The sequence below is a fragment of the Acomys minous genome, assembly GCF_964271855.1.
Source record: "Acomys minous genome assembly, chromosome: 16".
Taxonomy (NCBI): Eukaryota; Metazoa; Chordata; class Mammalia; order Rodentia; family Muridae; genus Acomys; species Acomys minous.
This window is the reverse complement of record NC_140498.1, coordinates 39,321,946-39,339,655: the sequence shown is the minus strand read 5'-3', so window position 1 is coordinate 39,339,655 and position 17,710 is coordinate 39,321,946. Positions and strand designations below refer to the sequence as shown.

At 55.3% G+C, this 17,710-nt stretch overlaps 1 protein-coding gene across 1 annotated transcript; it reads right to left on the bottom strand.

Annotated features, from left to right (window-relative positions):
- Positions 1-70: 70 nt before the first annotated feature.
- On the bottom strand, positions 71-17,338 carry WDR90 (WD repeat domain 90). The gene is given in 42 exon segments (XM_084763124.1): positions 71-529; positions 852-936; positions 1,066-1,185; positions 1,257-1,400; positions 1,486-1,616; positions 1,702-1,876; positions 2,015-2,137; positions 3,781-3,952; positions 4,309-4,420; positions 4,510-4,678; positions 4,974-5,164; positions 5,256-5,415; positions 5,558-5,679; positions 5,856-5,958; positions 6,331-6,428; positions 6,664-6,855; positions 7,126-7,263; positions 7,456-7,496; positions 7,571-7,686; positions 7,912-8,040; positions 8,126-8,287; positions 8,539-8,669; positions 9,696-9,826; positions 9,997-10,136; positions 10,290-10,525; positions 10,854-10,970; positions 11,038-11,168; positions 11,248-11,409; positions 11,497-11,615; positions 12,947-13,004; positions 13,083-13,228; positions 13,306-13,416; positions 14,482-14,550; positions 14,922-15,140; positions 15,210-15,304; positions 15,682-15,749; positions 15,854-15,968; positions 16,182-16,352; positions 16,485-16,524; positions 16,528-16,647; positions 16,734-16,910; positions 16,991-17,338. Coding segments are annotated over 42 exon segments (5,673 nt in total). The 5' UTR covers positions 17,267-17,338; the 3' UTR covers positions 71-371.
- Positions 17,339-17,710: the final 372 nt, after the last annotated feature.

The following is a 17,710-nucleotide window of genomic DNA, read 5'->3' as shown; positions in this document are numbered from 1 at the left end:
TAAAACAATGTATCGACTTCCCACTGTGCGTGGGGGGCCTCACCTTTTGGGGGGGAACAAAAACAATGTATCAATATAACAAATGCCAGCTTTTATTTAAACTGTACAAAATAAAAACAATAAAACAACCTTCATGTAAAAACCTCCACAGAATGCTAAGTCTTCTGTGTGTGGGGTGTGGGTGGGGAGTGCTTCTGCGGATCAAATCCACACCTCACAGATTCTGAAACACTGCCACACCCTCAGTCTCAAATGGTTTTAGATTTCACCCAAACTCAAAATAATGTGGTTCTGAAGCCTGTCCCAGCCATCCTGGCTCAGCATACAGCAATCCACAGCCTGGCTTTTCTGCCTATGTTTGTAGCAGTAGCTCAGCGGCTGGTGACTTCCCACACCAGGATCTCATTATGAGCAGCTGTGAAGAGAAGTCGGCCAGATGGGGTGAACCTACACAGGTGTACTGAGTCGTCATGGCCTTCAAAGTCTTGGGCGGTCCCTGACACACAGTCTAGGAGCCTCAGCATGCATTCTGTGGGTAGACAGCAGGTGGGAGGGTCAGGCAGCAGCCAGAGGGATTCCAATCCTCCATGTCCCCTGCCCACACTGACACCAGGGAACCCTGCTGAGGGGAGTAGGGCCATGATCGCCATGTCCCCAAACTTGTTATGGCTGAGAGCCACCCAAGCCACCCTCTATTTGCTCAAGAGCACCCTTGTGTTTAAGCTTAGGCCTCTCTTTGGGGCTGTGTCTCCACTCTCCTAATAGAGGGGAGCCCAAGGCACAGAGGTGAAGAGTGGGTGAGCCAGTTCGCCATTCCCCAAAACAGCACAAGTATGTCCACCAGCACTCACCAGCGAAACCAACCACCATGAGCTGGGCCCCTGGGGACAAGCTCAAGGACATGGCAAAGAAGGGCAGTGGTGTCTTCTGCACCACCTGTAGGAAGACAAAGTGACAGTGGACACTCCTGCTAGGGACACAGCCCAGGCTTCAAGGCCTATGGCCGTATGACACACAGCCCTGGATGCCCACCTACAACGCAGCATCCATCTTGAGTGCACGCACCTGCTTTTGGCGGAGGCTGTAGAAGACTACCTCTTCATGCGCGCCAAGGCCCACACACACCAGTATTGCCCTATCCCAAGGGCAGAAGGCAGCAAGAGAGGGGGGCAGGAGGCCTGGAGCCTGTGAAGAGGAGTGTGCTGTACTGAGCTGTACAGGCTCCAACCCCCACCCTATGCCCATGGAACTCTTACCTCTGAGACTGCGGGTGCAGGAAAGCTCAACCATTCCAGGAGTTCACAGCGGTCCCGGAGCCAGTCAGAGGCCCAGATGCTGACCCGTTGGTCCCCACTCGCAGCCAGCCACAGCTCTCCACCCTCTACCCCTAGATCTCCATACTGGGGGGGAAAGGAGGGATGCGAGAACCTGCTGCCTGCCCACAGCACACAGACCCCTTCCCACCATCAGCTGAGGCTGCCTTACCTCTTTGCTTGTGCTCTGGATTGCAGAGATTGGAGCACCCCGGTGGTCACTGAGCACACGGAAGGTCATTCCTGTGCAGGGGCGGCTTACAGCCACAAGCCCGTCCTTGTCTCCAGATAGGATGGTCTGACCTGTGCCAGGTGGAGACTGTGTTGTCATTCTGGAAATGTGGTGCTGGATGAGGCTGGCACCTCAGCCGTGGCTGCATCTCCTCACCATCAGTGGAGAAGGCAATGGCTGTCAGAGCAGTCCGGTGGGGGTGCATCTTGAATTCCATTGCAGTGCGGGAGATGCTGAAGACTCGAAGTGTGCCGTCGCTGTAGCCTGCCACTACCTGCTGCTGCTCTGGGCGACCACAGGATGGGGGTGTCCAGGCAAGGCACAGGCAGCTCTAGTGTCCCATGGAGAGGGAAAACCAGCATTTCCCCAGGGAGGTGACAGAGGCACCAGCTTCAGCACATGGGAACAGAGCACATGACCTGGGCTCTGTTTGAACATACACCAATCCCCCCCAGGACTCCCCACCTACCTGGTTCAGCACCTGAAACTGGATCACCAGCTCCATGCTGGCCAAAGACCATACCCTCACGCTCCCATCCTCGCCACAGGTGGCACAGTGAGACTCACTGGGGCTGAAGACTACCTCGTTTACCTGTGGGATCCCAGTATGGCTGAGGAGCTGCCCATCTGGGCCTTTCCTACCCTGCTCTTCAGGCCAGGCTGCCCACCCAGGAACAACTGTCTCCCGCCCAAGCCCACTTGGCCCAACCACTTCCACGTGAGGTACATGCTGCTCCCCATACAGGGGGAAGAGCCCATTGGTAGGCGGGGCTTCGAAACCCATGGGAAACACCCACAGAACCCAAAAACATATACTGTGACCAGGTGTCCCCAGCAGGCTACAGACTGAAAGCTAAAGCACAAGAAGACAGATGTGTATCTCATGGGCGTCACTGAGAATCAAACTTGTTTTTGAGAAAGGTGGCACAGATGTCAAGATCCAATGAAATTCAGTGAATTCAGTGTAAACTGATGTATGACATCTCTTGGAAAAAATTCAAGGTTAGGGGTTGCTCAGAGCCCCTGGGTCCCATCTCCAGTTCCAGACTGGTGACCATCAGTGGAGTCATGAGGTTTATGTCACACGGTCTGTTGGCCGGAACTGCTGTCCACCCTTAGTGTTGGAAAGCACACAGGACTGCCAGCACAGATAAGGGCCCAAGACCCCAACTCGAGTTGCCAGGACAGCATGCCTGCTATTTGAACAATGGGTGACCGGCCATAGAAAGGACAGAAGAGCTATGGTGGTGGCGCACACCTGTAACCCCAGCGCTTGGGAGGCAAAAAGAGGCAGGTGGATGTCTATGAGTTCTAGGCCAGCCTGGTCTACAGAGTGAGTTCCAAGCCAGGCAGGGCTACAGAGTGAGTTCCAGGCCAGGCAGGGCTACAGAGTGAGTTCCAGGCCAGGCAGGTCTACAGAGTGAGTTCCAGGCCAGGCAGGGCTACAGAGTAAGTTCCAGGCCAGGCAGGGCTACCTAGAAAAAACCCTGTCTCAATACACCAAAAAAATAAAATAAAATAAAAAAGAAAGAAAGAAAAAACAGAAGAACTGACACACAGGCCACAGGCAGGATGTATCATATGACTGTCAGGTATGAATAAATCCAGATAGTTCTATCAAGTGACAGGCCTAGCAAGACCTGACCACACCTGAAATACCCAGACCAGTTCCAACTGCATAAGAGCAGATCCAACCAGAACTCTGCTGGAGCCTCCTGCCACCTGGACTCCACAGTGGACCCTGATGACGTCATCAGGGCCAGCCTACAGGAAGTGCTAAGCTGGTGATGTGGGTTTTTCAACAAGTTACAAGAAAGAAAAGTAAAATATAGAAACACTAGCCAAGCCGGGCAGTGGTGAAGCACACCTTTAATCCCAGCACTTGGGAGGCAGAAGCAGGCGGATTGCTGTGAGTTTGAGGCCAGCTTGGTCTACAGAGGAAGTTCCAGGACAGCCAAGGCTACACAGAGAAATTCTGACCCAAAAAACAAAACAAACAACAAAACAACAACAACAGCAAAAGAAACACTAGCCAGGATCTGGAAACACTGCAGAGTCAGGCCCAGAACAGGTATAACTAATACCTGAACCCTAAGACCCCATTTGAGTCTCCCTAAGTGTTGCTTGCGAGCTGAAGATGGGGTGATTATGGTGGAAGAATGGGGGAGTAGATGGCTTTGCTGCCCTACCCTGCCCTACCTGGGGTGGAAGTCCTTAGCAGCCCAGCAGGCTCACCTTGCTCCTGTGGCCACTGATGAGGCGGGTGCTAGTACCTTCTGTCCAGCTGATGTACCAGAGTGTGCCAGCTGTGGTGCCCACTACACCCATACCCATGCCACTGTCAAAGCTGGCACTCACAACAGCCCCATCCAGGGTCAGCTCACGCTCCATGAAAACAGAACTGGATCTAAGAGAATAGGGGAAGGGAGTTTTGAAGCTGGGGACACCAGCCAGGTGACAGGGGACCAGCAGCCATCAGTCTGGTGCTGTGCTTTCATGGGTAAAGGAACCAAGACCCTACAGAGCCAGGACTTCAAGCCTTTCTCTCCTTGCTCTGCAGCCTGCAAGGCCCATGCTATGCCTGAGTGTATCCTCACGGGGAGGGTGGGGGGGTGTCTCAACTAATGACGACATGTAGGGCAGCCTTCACCTGAGAGCCATGCTTCAGGGGTGCTGGCTTGCAGGGTCCATCAAGGACTTGAAACATTGCAGCCAAAACCCTAGGGAATCATTCAGGACACAGAGAGATCTATGGCAGCTCACCTGGCACTTGAACCTCTACGCCTCAGCTCTGGCACAATCCCCACGGCCCAAAGGCGCAACCTTCGTGTGTTACTGCCACTGACCAGTCTGGAGCCCGAGCACAGCAGCACTCCTAGAAAACAGGGTGGGTATGAGATGCCCACGTCCCACACTGCAACAGCCAGCACAGTTGGAGGGCTATAGAGGTTGCTAGGCACCCACCAATCTCGCCATCATCAGCCTCCCAGGCCAGGAAGCAGTGGCCAGTGCCAGTGTCCCAGACACAGACCTGGCCAGAACTGGAGCCACAGTAGAGCAGAGGGCTGGCCCCATAGCAGAGTGAGGTCAACTCGGATGCCCCCAATTCCTCAGGGACTGATTCTCGGTGTACCTGACAGAGCACAAGTGTGGCTGTGGGTCAGTGATGTCCTCAGGCAACCAGACTCCATCCTCTGAAGTTGCCCATGAAACACCTCGGGTTGGAGAGATGGCTCAGTGTTTAAGAGCACTGGCTGCTTTTCCAGAGGACACAGGATCAATTCCCAGCACCCACATTGCAGCTCACAATGGTCTATAACTGCAGTTCCAGGGAATATGGTACCCTCACACAGACACACACACAGGCAAGATACCAATGCAAATAAAATAAAATGAGAAAAGAAAGAGCTCAGCCAGCAGCCTCGTACCTGGAAGCTGGTGTCCGTCCCATGCTGTTGTAGGAGCCAGAAGGTGACAGCATTTGTGCCAACACAGATGAGCTCATTGGCATCCCAGGGGTTAAAGGCCACACCATGTATAGGCTCCAGGAAACGAGTGGATGACAGGAGTTCATAGGTGGCCATGCTCCACAGGGCGAGGGTCCGGTCAGCATAGTCCCCTGGAGACACATAACATGGGTATCAGGCCTAGTCCAGCCACCAAGGCCCCTCAGAAACCTGCCCTCTCTCCGCCTACCCAAGCCTACCTACCCAGTGTCACAAGGAACTCATCATCTGGTGAGAAGGCCAGTGCTTGTACAGCCGTGTCATGATGGGAAAGGAGCTGCCGGCAGAGGCCCTTAGGAACATCCCAAATGCGGATCTGGCAGCGAGCGGCTGTGTTGCCACAGCAGGAGGCAGAGGCCAAGACCTGCAGCCAGGATGGTGAGTAATCAGTGGCGGCAGCTGCTCATGCCTGCCCTTGCTGAATGGAGGGGAGGCTGGGACATGTCCTTCATGTGAGCTACAGCTTTAGTGTACACTGTGCCCCTGGACATGGGCAGGGCATGCACCTGGCCATCCTGGTTGAGTGCCAGAGTAGAGATCTCCTGGGGATGGCCACACCAGTGCCGCTGGGTGCCAGAATGCAGGTCCTCTACCACCACCAGGCGACCACACGTGTAGGCAAAGAAGCCTGTAGGCAAGAAAAATGCCAACATCCCCACCACTGCCAGCAGTCAGACCTCATGGGGATTTGGTCTAACAAGGGCATGTGCCAGTGCCTGCTCTCTAGAAGCTTCAGCTGACACCCAGTGTTTACCTGCTGTGGAGGACCTCCCTAGAGGACGAGACGGGGCACTATAGCCCTACCTGTGTTGGGCCTCCAGACCATGTTGGCCCGCCCGTTCCCATTGTAGCCTACAACGGCCTTCAGTCGCAGCTGCTCCCTGCCAACGGGAGGGAAGGAGACACTCTACGAGGAAGCAGACCCAGAGAGTTGGTAACCAGCACAGCTGGTCCCCAGACCACACAGGTAGGCTACTTGGAGATACACAAAGAGTGGTCAGGTAAGGGACCCGGGGTATAAACAGGGAGCAAGATGGGGCACGTGGGAGCCATAGGAACTAGGAGCTTGATGCTCCTGGAGTATAGAGGGGTCAGGGCCAGGAGCACTAGTGAGAGGCACAGGGAGGATCAGCAGAACTTCAGGAAGTTGAGCATATGTGCTACAGTACGGAGGATATGTGCGCAGGATGGAGCAAGAGCTACCCTGGGGAAAACTGAGAGGGCCACGTTCACCAGAGAATGCTATTCTCAGAGCCCCCTAGCGTAGTGTGCTGCCGACCTTGACCCGTGTAGGGGCCTTATAGCGAGCTGTGAAGTGCTTGTAGGAGTCTGGACGGGCGGGGAGGCCAGCCTTCACTGTCTGAAGGCTCCATTCACCTGATGGGAAGAGAGGCCACAGGATATGGAACTTCCTACCACCATCAGAGACCCCTCCCAGACACAAAGCCCCCGCAACCCTGCTAGGCTGAGATCTGGTTCCCAGCCCCCGCAGGTATACCAGCATCCCCAGAGTCTGGAGGTGACCTCAACTCATCTTTCAGGGAAGACTATTACAAGCCCCCAAAATGGCTTGAACAGAGGCCTCAGTCCCTGCCCGTGGCCTCCTGCTTACTCATTTGGCTGTGGGGACCAGGAAGCATAGCTAGTGCCCGAGGGCCCTTGGTAGCCCCCCGAGGGCTGTCGCCAGCTCCACCGGCCTCCCTCTCCACCAGCACAGGTGGTGTCGGGGCCTGGCTTTGGAGGAACATCTCAGAGACATGGTTCTCCTCACAGGGTCCTTCCTCATCAGAGATGGAGAAGGTGCCTAGGGTTAAGAGGAAAAACAAAGCCATACTTGGTGGCGCACACCTTTAATCCCAGCACTTGGGAGGCAGAGACAAGTAGAGCTCTGTGAGTTTGAGGCCCGCCTGGTCTACATAGTGAGTTCCTGGGCAGTCAGAGTTATATAGTGACAGCCTGTCTTGAAAGAAAAAAAGAAGAGAAGAGAAACAACTACCCGGCCTGATAGCATTCAGAATCAGCACCAAAGCACATGCTGTGAGCCTGTATGCCCAGACCTGCCCAGGACACCAACCTGTACCAGCGCTGCCTTCACAGGGCCTGTCATGGATACTCAGTGGGGGTGGTGATGCCTGAGATGGCATGGGCACTTGCTGCCGAGGGAGTCCACTGGCCCCAGATGCCAGGTCCTCCAGCTGTCCTCCAGTAGAGCCTAGAGCTAGAAAGACCATTTCAGGGTTGGGCATGTCAGATCTATCAGGGCGGCAGTTTCCATGGTGATAGCAGACACATCAGGCATGGGAGAGGAGATGGTACCTCTCGTCTAACTTGGCCACCAACCCAGTGCCAGCTCCACACTAACATTGCTATACCCTCCTCTTCCAGCTGAGCCTGGGTCACTTACCGGCCTCAGGGACTGGGGGTGCCTCAGGATCACTTTGGTCTCTGAGAATAAGAGGAGGTGTCAGGGGCTGGCCATCAAAAGGCCCATGCAGACAAGGAGAAGGGTAGACACTTGCCTCTCAGTGGCAGCCAGGACATCCCAGAGGAAGATGGCATCTCCCACGCTGAGGACCTGCTGCTGATCAGGGGTGAAGGCTACAACATGCACAGACTCTGAGTGGCCAATGTATACCTAGGGGCAGCAAGCACCACATACAGAGACAGAGTTTGTCCATGACTCTGTGCCCCCTGTATCGAGGTATCCCCATGTAGCACTTGGCCTCAGCAGGCAGAGGTTTCTCCACATCACTTTCCATCCTTCCCATCCCTGCCTTCCCTCACTTGGTCCTCCAGGGGTCTCCTCAGCCCCTCAGCCACCTATGGGGTGCCATAGACTCTTGCTCCCCACAGCACGTACCTGGCAGCTGGGGTTAGCCTGCGTCGGATAATCCCACACTGTAATGGTCCGGCCAGTGGCTGCCAGCAGCAGACGCGCATCCTCACTAAGAGCCAGGGAGGAGCAGGCTCTGGAGCGGACACTGGATAACTAGAATGAAGCCCCCTTGGTGGTGGAGCAGTTCCCTGGCAAGGCTGCAGGGAACAGGGTCAGGCCACATAAGCCCCTGACTCACCTCCCGGATAACGTGTCCAGACACAGCATCCAGTACCACGACCGTGTTAGAGGATGTGGACACCAGCAGCTGGTCTGAGTTCCCGGGGCTGAAGCAGACGGCCACAGCCCAATCCGGGTGGTTGCTGGCCAGGTTGAGGGTGCTGACATCAACACGTAGCAACTGGGGAGTAAGTGACCACTAGCCAGCAACTCCAGGTTTAGTGGGCACCACCCAGAGGGAGGGAGGGAGGGAAGTGGTTCCAGGAGCACCCAGCCGGGTACCCAGATATAAGCCCCACAGAGGAAGCAGAGCTTCTGGAGAGCAGCGTGGATAGGTCCAGGATGGCCCCTGAGTAGCTGCAGCCCTATCCAGTCCTGGATGCTTTACATCTAGCCAGGCAGAACCCCTGCCCTAGGAGGTCCCACACTCACCTCATCCAAAGAGGCTGACTCCACGACTGTCACCATACACTTGGAGGGGCCCACAAAGGCCAGCCGGCAGCTGTCTCCACTGACTGCCAGAGTATTGGGGTTGGGGCGACCGTCCTGACATACCATGTTGGCTATAGCAGCACAGGGCAGGGGGGTCAGCGAGTGTGGCAGAAGACACGTAATCCCATCTCGCCTGCAGCACACACTGGCCCCCTCTACAGCCTCCACAGGGCCTGCACTGGAGCTCACCAGGAGCTCTTATAGGCTGTGATCACCACATGGCCATTGGGCAGGCATAAGTTATGGAGGAGCACCAGAGGCATAGGTGCCCTTTGAATGAGTTTTCCCCATTGCTTTCCTGCTGCCCAGGCTGCCCCTACCTTCTGAAGCAGAATAGGTCCAGACCCTTACTGACTGACCCTTGGCTTGTGAGAAGGGTTCAGAGATGCCTGGGGGAAGGCACACGGCACAACACAGACCGTGAGTGTGGAGGTGATGGCCTTGCCCTGCTTAGACTTTTTTGCAAATCTGAAACAAGCCAGGGACATCTGGGAAGAGGGAACTTCAATTGGGAAAATACTTCTATCAGACTGGCTGGCCTGGAAGCAAATCTGTGGGAGCATTTTCTTGACTAATGACTGATGTAGGAGGCCCACCCCGTTTCGACAGTGCCACTTCTAAGCAGTGGTCCTGGCTTGTATAAGAAAGTAGGATGAAGCCAGGAGTGGTGGCGCACGCCTTTAGTCCCAGCACTTGGGAAGCAAAGTCAGGTGGATCTCTGTGAGTTCGAGGCCAGCCTGGTCTACAGAGTGAGTCCAGGACAGCAAGGCTGTTACACAGAGAAACTCTGTCTCGAAAGACCAGGGGGAGAAAAAAAGAAAAGAAAAGAAAAGGAAGAAAAAGAAAGAAAGGAAGAAAGTAGGACGAGCAAGCCACGGGGGTCAAGCCAGTAAGCAGCACCACTCAATGGCCTTTGCTTCAGTTCCTCCCTTCAAGTTCCTGCCCTGACTCCCCCGGATGGACTGTAAGCTGTAAGATGAAATAAACCTCTCTTCCTCCAGTAGCTTTTGGTCACGGTCTTTATCACAACAACAGGACGCTAACTAAGACAGGCCTCCCCAGGGCCTTGAGCCAGCGTAAGTGGCTAGGAGCCTGACCTGCCACACGGAGGACGCAGCATCGGGAGACAGCACAGTTGTACTGGACTAGGGAGCCCTGAGAGCAGGAGCTGAACAGGAATCTGCCGTCAGGGGTGATGACCAGGCTGGTGATGGCCCCTCGGTGACGCCTGCACCACACATGGGACACTCAATGACCTTGGCCTTGGGAGCCAGGAAAGGGTTTGTGGTGGCATTGGCTTTCCTGCAAACCTCCCCCCCCCCTTGGGATCCCACAGAGCTCCTCAGCTTCCATATTCCCTGCTGGTGACTGTACGGCCCTGGTCTCCCAGGCACTCACGTGTGTTCTACCAGGACACCAGAGTTCTCCAAGCTGAAGGAGCGTACTGCTCCATTGCTGAAGCCGCAGAAGAAGTCTGGCAACGTGGGGTGGAAAGCAACAGCACAAGGAGTTTCGTCAGAGGACGAGAAGTCATACAGCTGGAGAGAAAAGGGCACCATGAAAGGTTGTCGTTAGGGGACAAGAGAACCTCATGTGATTTTAACACTGAGTTCTATAGACCGAGCTGAGAGGACCGAATTCCCTGTGGGTCCCCCTGCTCTATCCCTTGCCTGCCTTTTGCCACTCCCCACCTGCTGTAGGGTAGCCAGGTCCCAGATGCGGACAGTGTGGTCAAGGGACACGGTTGCCATCTGTCCCCGGCTCTGTTCTGTAGAAAGCGCCAGCACCGGGGCCATGTGGGAGCGTGCCAACACAGTGTACTCCCGGGAGGGGACGTCCAGGAAGCCCAGGTGGCCTGAAGTGGTGGTGGACAGGACACGCAGGCCATCGGGACTGAAGGAGACGGAACTGACAGGGCCGTCGTGTTCTGTGCAAAGGGTGGGTCAACAGCAAGCTTCAGAGCTGACGCCAGGAAAGCTCACATCACACTGTGTGGGCTCCAGGGTCCCCAAGACACAGACCACCTGTTGTCCTCTTGCTGCCTCCAGGGTTTCGAGTGTCAGGCCCACTAGCCACTGCCCCCTGCAGGCACCACGGGTATTGAGAGGCAGCCAGGCTCAGGGCAGCCCCCTTACCCCACAACTCACTTTCCAGCCTACGAAGAGTGCTACCAAAACCAGAGCCAGAAAACCCCAACCTTCTCTGCGGCAGCCAGCTCCCCCCATGCTAGGGAAGACAGACGTCTGCAATCTCACCGGCCTCTAGGAGCACTGAGGAAAAGTCCAGGGGCCAGAGGCGCAGGTAGCCATCCTCAGAGCCCACGGCACATGTGGCAGTGGAGACACTGAAGCTGCTGATAGCAATGCCAGATCCTGAAAAGGGCAGGCATCAGTACCTCAATGTGATGCCACCTCCCCCCAGGGATGGGTGCCCACCTACCCACGCTGAAGTTCTGCTTCTCGGTGAGAGGAACACCAGAGGACTGTGTAGGCAGCAAGCGGCGGATATGCTGCACAGCCATGCGCTGGTGGTCAATCTCCAGGATGTGACCACTATGGCTGCAAACAAATCTACCAAAGGGAGGACACAGGTGAGGCAAGGCACTCACGGTCAAGGGCTGGCTGCGTAAGAACAAAGGCAGGGACTCACAGCACGCCGGCCGAAGGCCCACTGTGGCCATCCAGGGCCTGCGCAAAGGCAAGGTCAGTGAGCTCCAGGGCACAGTGCTCCCCCAGGTCTACAGCACAGGAGCGCAGGACGCCGCCCCGCAGCCGCCACAGCCGCACACTGCCCCGACCACAGGATGCCATCCTGCAGGCATGGAGGAGTAAGCCATGTGGAACAGAGGGGCTCAAGGCCCAAACCCTGTCCCAGTGCCACACGGCCTGGCCACATCACCTGGTCTCATCAAAAAAGGCAATCCGGAAGGTCTGAACATCAAAGTCAGTGTGCACCTTTGCAAGAACCACCACCTCGCCACCAAGGCCCACCTGGTCTGTGCCCCAGGCCACCACCACCTGCAAGAAACCTAGAATGAACTCCAGGTGCAGACACCAAGGCCTGTGGCCTTTACCTGCCCTGCCCTGTAAGGGTTAGCTGAGCCTCCAGCCCCTCAACAGGCAAGGGCTTTTCTCCGACCTAGAGATTTGCCCCTGAATGTCAAGTCTGAAGAGTATGGCTATAGCTATTTATAGAGATACACCAGGCTAGGGTGTATCTCAGTGGCAGGGCAACTGCCTAACACATGAGGCCTTAGACTGGATCCCCAGCATCCAGGGACAAAAAGCCAGAGCCAGCCCACACTGAAACACTAGGTCACTTCAGAGCAGCTAACGCCTTCTACTCTGATGATATCACACATTTAAATACAGATTTAGATCATGTAGCCTTGGCTGGCCTAGAGCTTGCTATATAGAGCAGACTGGCCTAGAGAACTGTGCACCTGACTCTGTCTTCCCCTCACAAGTGTTGGGGCTAAAGGAATATGCCATTGCCAGGCAGTGGTGGCAGACGCCTTTAGACCTGCCTTTAAACCCAGCACTCTGGAGGCAGATCCCCGAGTTCAAGTCCACAGCACATCCAGCCTGTCTTGATTCTCTCTTTTTAAAAAAAAAGATTTTATTTTTCTTTGTTTTTTGAGACAGGGTTTCTCTGTGTTATCTTGGCTGTCCTGGACTCACTTTGTAGACCAGGCTGGCCTTGAACTCACAGAGACCAGGCTGGCTTGCCTCTGCCTCCCAAGTGCTGGGGTTAAAGGCATGAGCCACCACACCCAGAAAGATTTTATTTTTATTTTGTATATATTAGTGTTTGCCTAAATGTATGTCTGAGTGCTGTGTATGCACAGTGCCTACAGATGCCAGAAGGGAGCATTGGATCCCCTGGGACCGGAGTCACAGACAGTTGTAAGCCTCCATATGGATGTTTGGAATTGAAGGGGGGAGGGGGGTCATCCTCTAAAAAAAAAACTAGCCACTGCTTAACTACTGAGTTATCTTTCTAGCTCCCATCTTGAAGTGCGGCATACATATTACTTTAGTAAACAGAAATAAACAAAGAGTTTTAAAAAGCAAAGGCCGAGCTGAGCAGTGTTTGCACATGCCTTTAATCCCAACACTCAGGAGGCAGAGGCAGGCTGATCTCTATGGTCCACAAAGTGAGTTCCAGGATAGCCAAGGCTACATAGAGAACCCTGTCTCAAAAAACCAATAAAACAAAACAATCAAACACCAAACAAGCAAAAACAAAAATATATAAATAAATAAAAATAAAAGAAAGCGAAGGCTGGCTGAGCTCATGACCCACATGGCAGGACCCGCCTGCTGTAGCAGGTTTATTGACACATTACCGTCCTCCCGTGTCTGTCCTTGCCCACACCGCAGAGGAGTGCGCCACTGCCGGAGAAGCTGTAGGTGTGAAGAGGAGGTCAGCAGTTTCCGGGTGCCTCCCACTCCCACTGCTGCCCTGCCCCAAGGCTACTGCACCTAAGGGAGCAGATGGTGTGCAGGGGGCTTCTAAAGAGGGACAGGCATCTTCCAGTCGAGAAGTCCCAGAGACGCACCATGCTGGGCGGCTGCACCTGCGCTGACGCTAGCAGTGCATCCTTCCCATCCAGCGCCAGGGCAGAGACCTGCATAAGTGCAGTGAACAGGAAGGTATGTGGGCTGCAGGTTCACCTCTCCCCACTCAGGCCCGAGAGGCATGTACCTTGTCTGTGTGGCCAAGGAAGAATCTCTGCTGTCCGCTATCAATCTGCAGGACGATGATGACCGCGTGGCAGGGGTAAACAACAGCCATTCCATCTTTGGTCCACAGGGCCTTAGTGCATGAGGGCCAGGACCAAAGTCACCCACAGAAACCCAACAGGGTCCCTCTTGGCTGCTTAGAAGGGGAAAGAGACTAGCATGCGCGCGCGCGCGCGCGCACACACACACACACACACACACACACACACACACACACACACACACAAACACACACGACACATTTGGCCACCCAGAGACACACCTGTCCCTCCATCACAGGCATATGTGGAGAAGACAACTAAAATTCCTTCAATGTAAAACACTGGTGACCTTGGTAGCAAAAGATCACTCAGAGACCATGCCCGAAGGGCCTGGTGAGTACCCAGGAAGGAAGGAAACACCATTCCTCCACTTGAAGCTTTTCCTAGAGGATCCGGTTCTTACAGCTCTGCTCTGGATCAGAGAAACCCACACTCATAGACGGTCTACAGATGTAAGTGGGGCTGGAGGGATGACGGCTTACTACTCTTGCAGAGGACTCGGGTTCCGTTCCAAGCACCCACATGGTGGCTCACAACTACCTCTAACTCTTGTTCAGGGGATCTGCTGCTCCCTTTCTGGCCTCTATGGACTTCTGTACACACATAGTAAACACACACACACACACACACACACACACACACACACACACACTTTACGGGGCTGGGGAGATGGCTCAGCAGTGTCAAGCACCTGTTTCTTTTACTGAGGGCTTGGGTTCAGTTCCCAGTAGCTGACAACTATCTGTGTAACTCCAGTTCCAGAGGATGCTGTGCCCTCGTCTGACCTCCCCAGCATCTACATCTTCATGGGACACATACATACATGCAGACTAAACACTCCTACACATAAAATAAACTTAAAAAAAAAAATCAAGGGCAGCCATGTATGGCGGTGCACGCCTTTAATCCCAGTACTCAGGAGGCAGAGGCAGGCTGATCTCTGTGAGTTCAAGGCCAGCCTGGTCTACAGAGTGAGTCCAGAACAGCCAAGGCTACACAAAGAAGCCCTGTCTCGAAAAAAGAAAAAAAGGAAAAGAAAATAAAGTGCCCAAGACAGAACAATGAAAACTGGCCTGGAAACTGCCTCGAAACCTCACCCATTGGGTGCTGTGACCTCCGAAGCCGATGACGCCCTTGAGTTTCAGGACTGGGTCTGGGAGGAAGAGCTGAAATAGGAAAATGCAAAATGAGATTCAAGGAAGTCACTCCATTCCCTGCAAAAAGCCCCACCTGGGCTGCCTCTCAAAGAAAAGCCTGGGTATGGAGGGAGACAGGACAGAGCTCCTGTTAGCAGGAACTTTCTGGCGGAAGTGGTAAAGCATCCAGAAACCCCAGGTCCTGTCCTTTGACGGACGATCTTGGGTGATCCTCAGAGCTGGCAAGAGGAACAACCCCATCTTTATTTATTCATCAACAAGGTCACTTGCTCAATGCAAGGCGGTTTAGAGGCCCATCCACTCTGAAGGCAGCTCAGCGGGCTCAGGTTGGCCAGCCCGTCATCTCGCTAACGCCCAGATGCCTTCAGATGGGCACTGACCTTACAGGAGCCAATGTCCTCAAGGGCCATGGGCACTCCAGGTGTTTTGTCAGCTAGAACATGTCTACCACCAGCCACCGTGTGTGCATCAGTGACCTCATCCCAGGCTGAAGGCCGTTGGCTATGGATGCGGACGGCACCTCCACTGGAGACCTCTGGATACTTGTAAGGCAGGCCGACCTCTGGAAGGAGTCCGGGTGCCGAGGGGACCTGGCATGGCTGTGGTGGAACACGTGCCATCAGCACCCTACAGCCACCAGTCCCCAGCCCTTTCCCAAGGGCACTCACCAACGCAGGAGTAGATATCTGGGCCGCAGGGGACCTACTGCTCAGCAACGGTTTGCCAGAGACCACTGGATGAGGCAGGCGCCATGACACGTGCCCTAGGAGGACCACAACAGAACAAAGAGCCGGAGTAGAGCAGCACCAGGCCTGTGAGAATGCCGGCGAAGGTGCAGGGAGGAAACAGGTGGCCCCTCACCCATTCTACAGATGATAACACTACAAACACTGTTGTCATTTTATTCCAGACCCTGGCGGCTCCTCTCCCAACAAAAAAGCCTGGAGATCCGATGCCACCCGCACAGACCTTAAACGTGATTCTTGAAGCACAGACAGCCGTCAGCTAGGCCCCTCTCTGTGCCTACCTCCAGGCTGCCCCAGGCACATACCAACTAGTTTCCATGCTACTGAGCCCCTCCTCAGGACCCCCCAATACTGCCCCACCAAGCCCTAGGCACCCTGTAGAGTCACAGCCCACCTGCCTCTGGAGGGCGACAGCTCTTCTCAACCTGCTCACCAGGCGCTTTTGAGCCATCACTTGGAAACCTTATAGGTAGCAAACACAGGCAGAGGCAAAAAAAAAAAAAAATCAATATCTGGGGACTGACAGCCACCTGGCCCCTCACCACCTGAGCCCCAGAGCTGCTCACCGAACGTGGATGTAATGGTCATGCCAGCGTTCCCCTTTAGGCACTGGGAAGGCCATTTCTCGAGGCACAGGGTTGACAGACAATTTTGCACGCCGGGCCTCAGTAACAGTGACAGCTACAACGATAAGTGTTGTTCTAGATCAAGGGAAATTTGCCCTGTTCTACCTGTCCACCCCAGGCAAGATGCAACAGCAGGGATCTGACAGCCCACCAGCCCACCCCCTAATGCTTTTTCTAGAGCTGGGGGGCCCCTGGTGCATGGCTCTCATCTGCCAACAGGAGGGTTCTAGCCTTCTGATTGAAATGGGGCATGAAGTGTGGGCCTCACCGGGGTCAAAGCACAGATCACTGGTGTAAAGGTTTCTGACTAGCAGGCTGGCACACAGCCTGACGCTCTTGAGGTGGCCATAGTGCCTGCTCAGGTAGAACATCAGGATGTCACACAGGTCCAGCTGCAGGCAGGTCCAGCGGGCACTAGAAGGAGCTACACCTGCCGGGGCTGAAGGACAGGTGCAAGGTCAGCACCTGCCATTCTGTGTCCCCATTTTTCACAGCTGCAACCCTCTCAGCCCCAATCCCCCAGCTGTCCTCGGGGCCACACACACAAGCACAAGCCCAGTTGGGCCTGTACCATCCCGTTCCAGGCCTTCATTCAAGCTGTCCCTCCTGGACTAGGTGTCACCACCTCTCCTAGGTGTCTGAGTCTCGAAGACAAAGGGGAACTGAAGCCATGTTGCGGAGGACTTGAACTCCTTAAAGAGGTTGGAGAAAGACACACGGATGACCTGGCCGTCCTATGAGGCAGAGCGAGGCCATTAGATGGAGAATTACGGGGAATAAGCAGCAGCAAACGACACGGCCCTCCTTCCAAGCTGAGCACCTCGGTGGACACGTCCAGGTGGATGACAAAGTGCTTGGCAGGCAGGGGCCGGAAAAGCACGTACAGGTACCGCCCAGTCAGCCCCAGAGACTGGGTGCTAGTTCTGGGGAGCTGGATGTAGTTGCTAGCAGATACAGACCCACGGATGCGATACACGGTGCTCTTCAGGACTTTGTCCTAGAAAGAGAGAGGAGCTGCGAATAGCGCAAAACAAAAGGGAGACTTCTCAGGAGCAGGAAGGACCTCCAGCCAAGTACCGTCACCACAGCCACATCTCCCTCTTTGCTGGACCGTTTCCACTCATCCACCCTGAAGTGTTTGAATACGTTGAGGAAAGGATGCTGCCAAACTGGAGACGGGACGCCGCCTGAGCACTGGTCTTGGGCAGCGCGCCGCGACCCTTCGCCTCCGCCCGCCGCACGGGCTTCCGCGCGAGGTGCAGTCAGTGACGCACTGGGGACCTCGGACCCGGGAGTCCCGGGACGCGAGACCCGACGACAGCGCGCCGGGCGCGCGCCGCTACCTCCAGCCATGGCGCAACGGCTCGCGCTTCCCGCCTCAGCTGACGCTGTCCTACGCAAGACATGCGGCGCGGCGCCTAGCAACAGCCGCCTGGCAACGTCGCGTCACTTCCGTCGCCGCCGCGGCGACGCACAGTACTCCGGTAGCTAGGTAGCGCCCGGTCGCCGAGCAGCTCCACCCCTCGACCTCCCCACCCCGCCCCCTGCACGTTCACCGGCCTCTCCAGGCTCGCCCTGGACACTTCCCCTGCTGTCGCCTCCTGCAAGGGCCGCAACTGCGCTAGATGGGCGTGCTCGCTGACCTCCCCCTACCCCCTGCGGCCTCCGTTTTTTGAGGCCCAGTTCCCGAATGAACTACAGTCACCACCTACAAAAACCTTTGAGACATCTTTCCCAATAGCCCACAGTCAGACCTACAGGTTTGAGACTGTAGACCTGCAGTCTTGGGCTAGGATC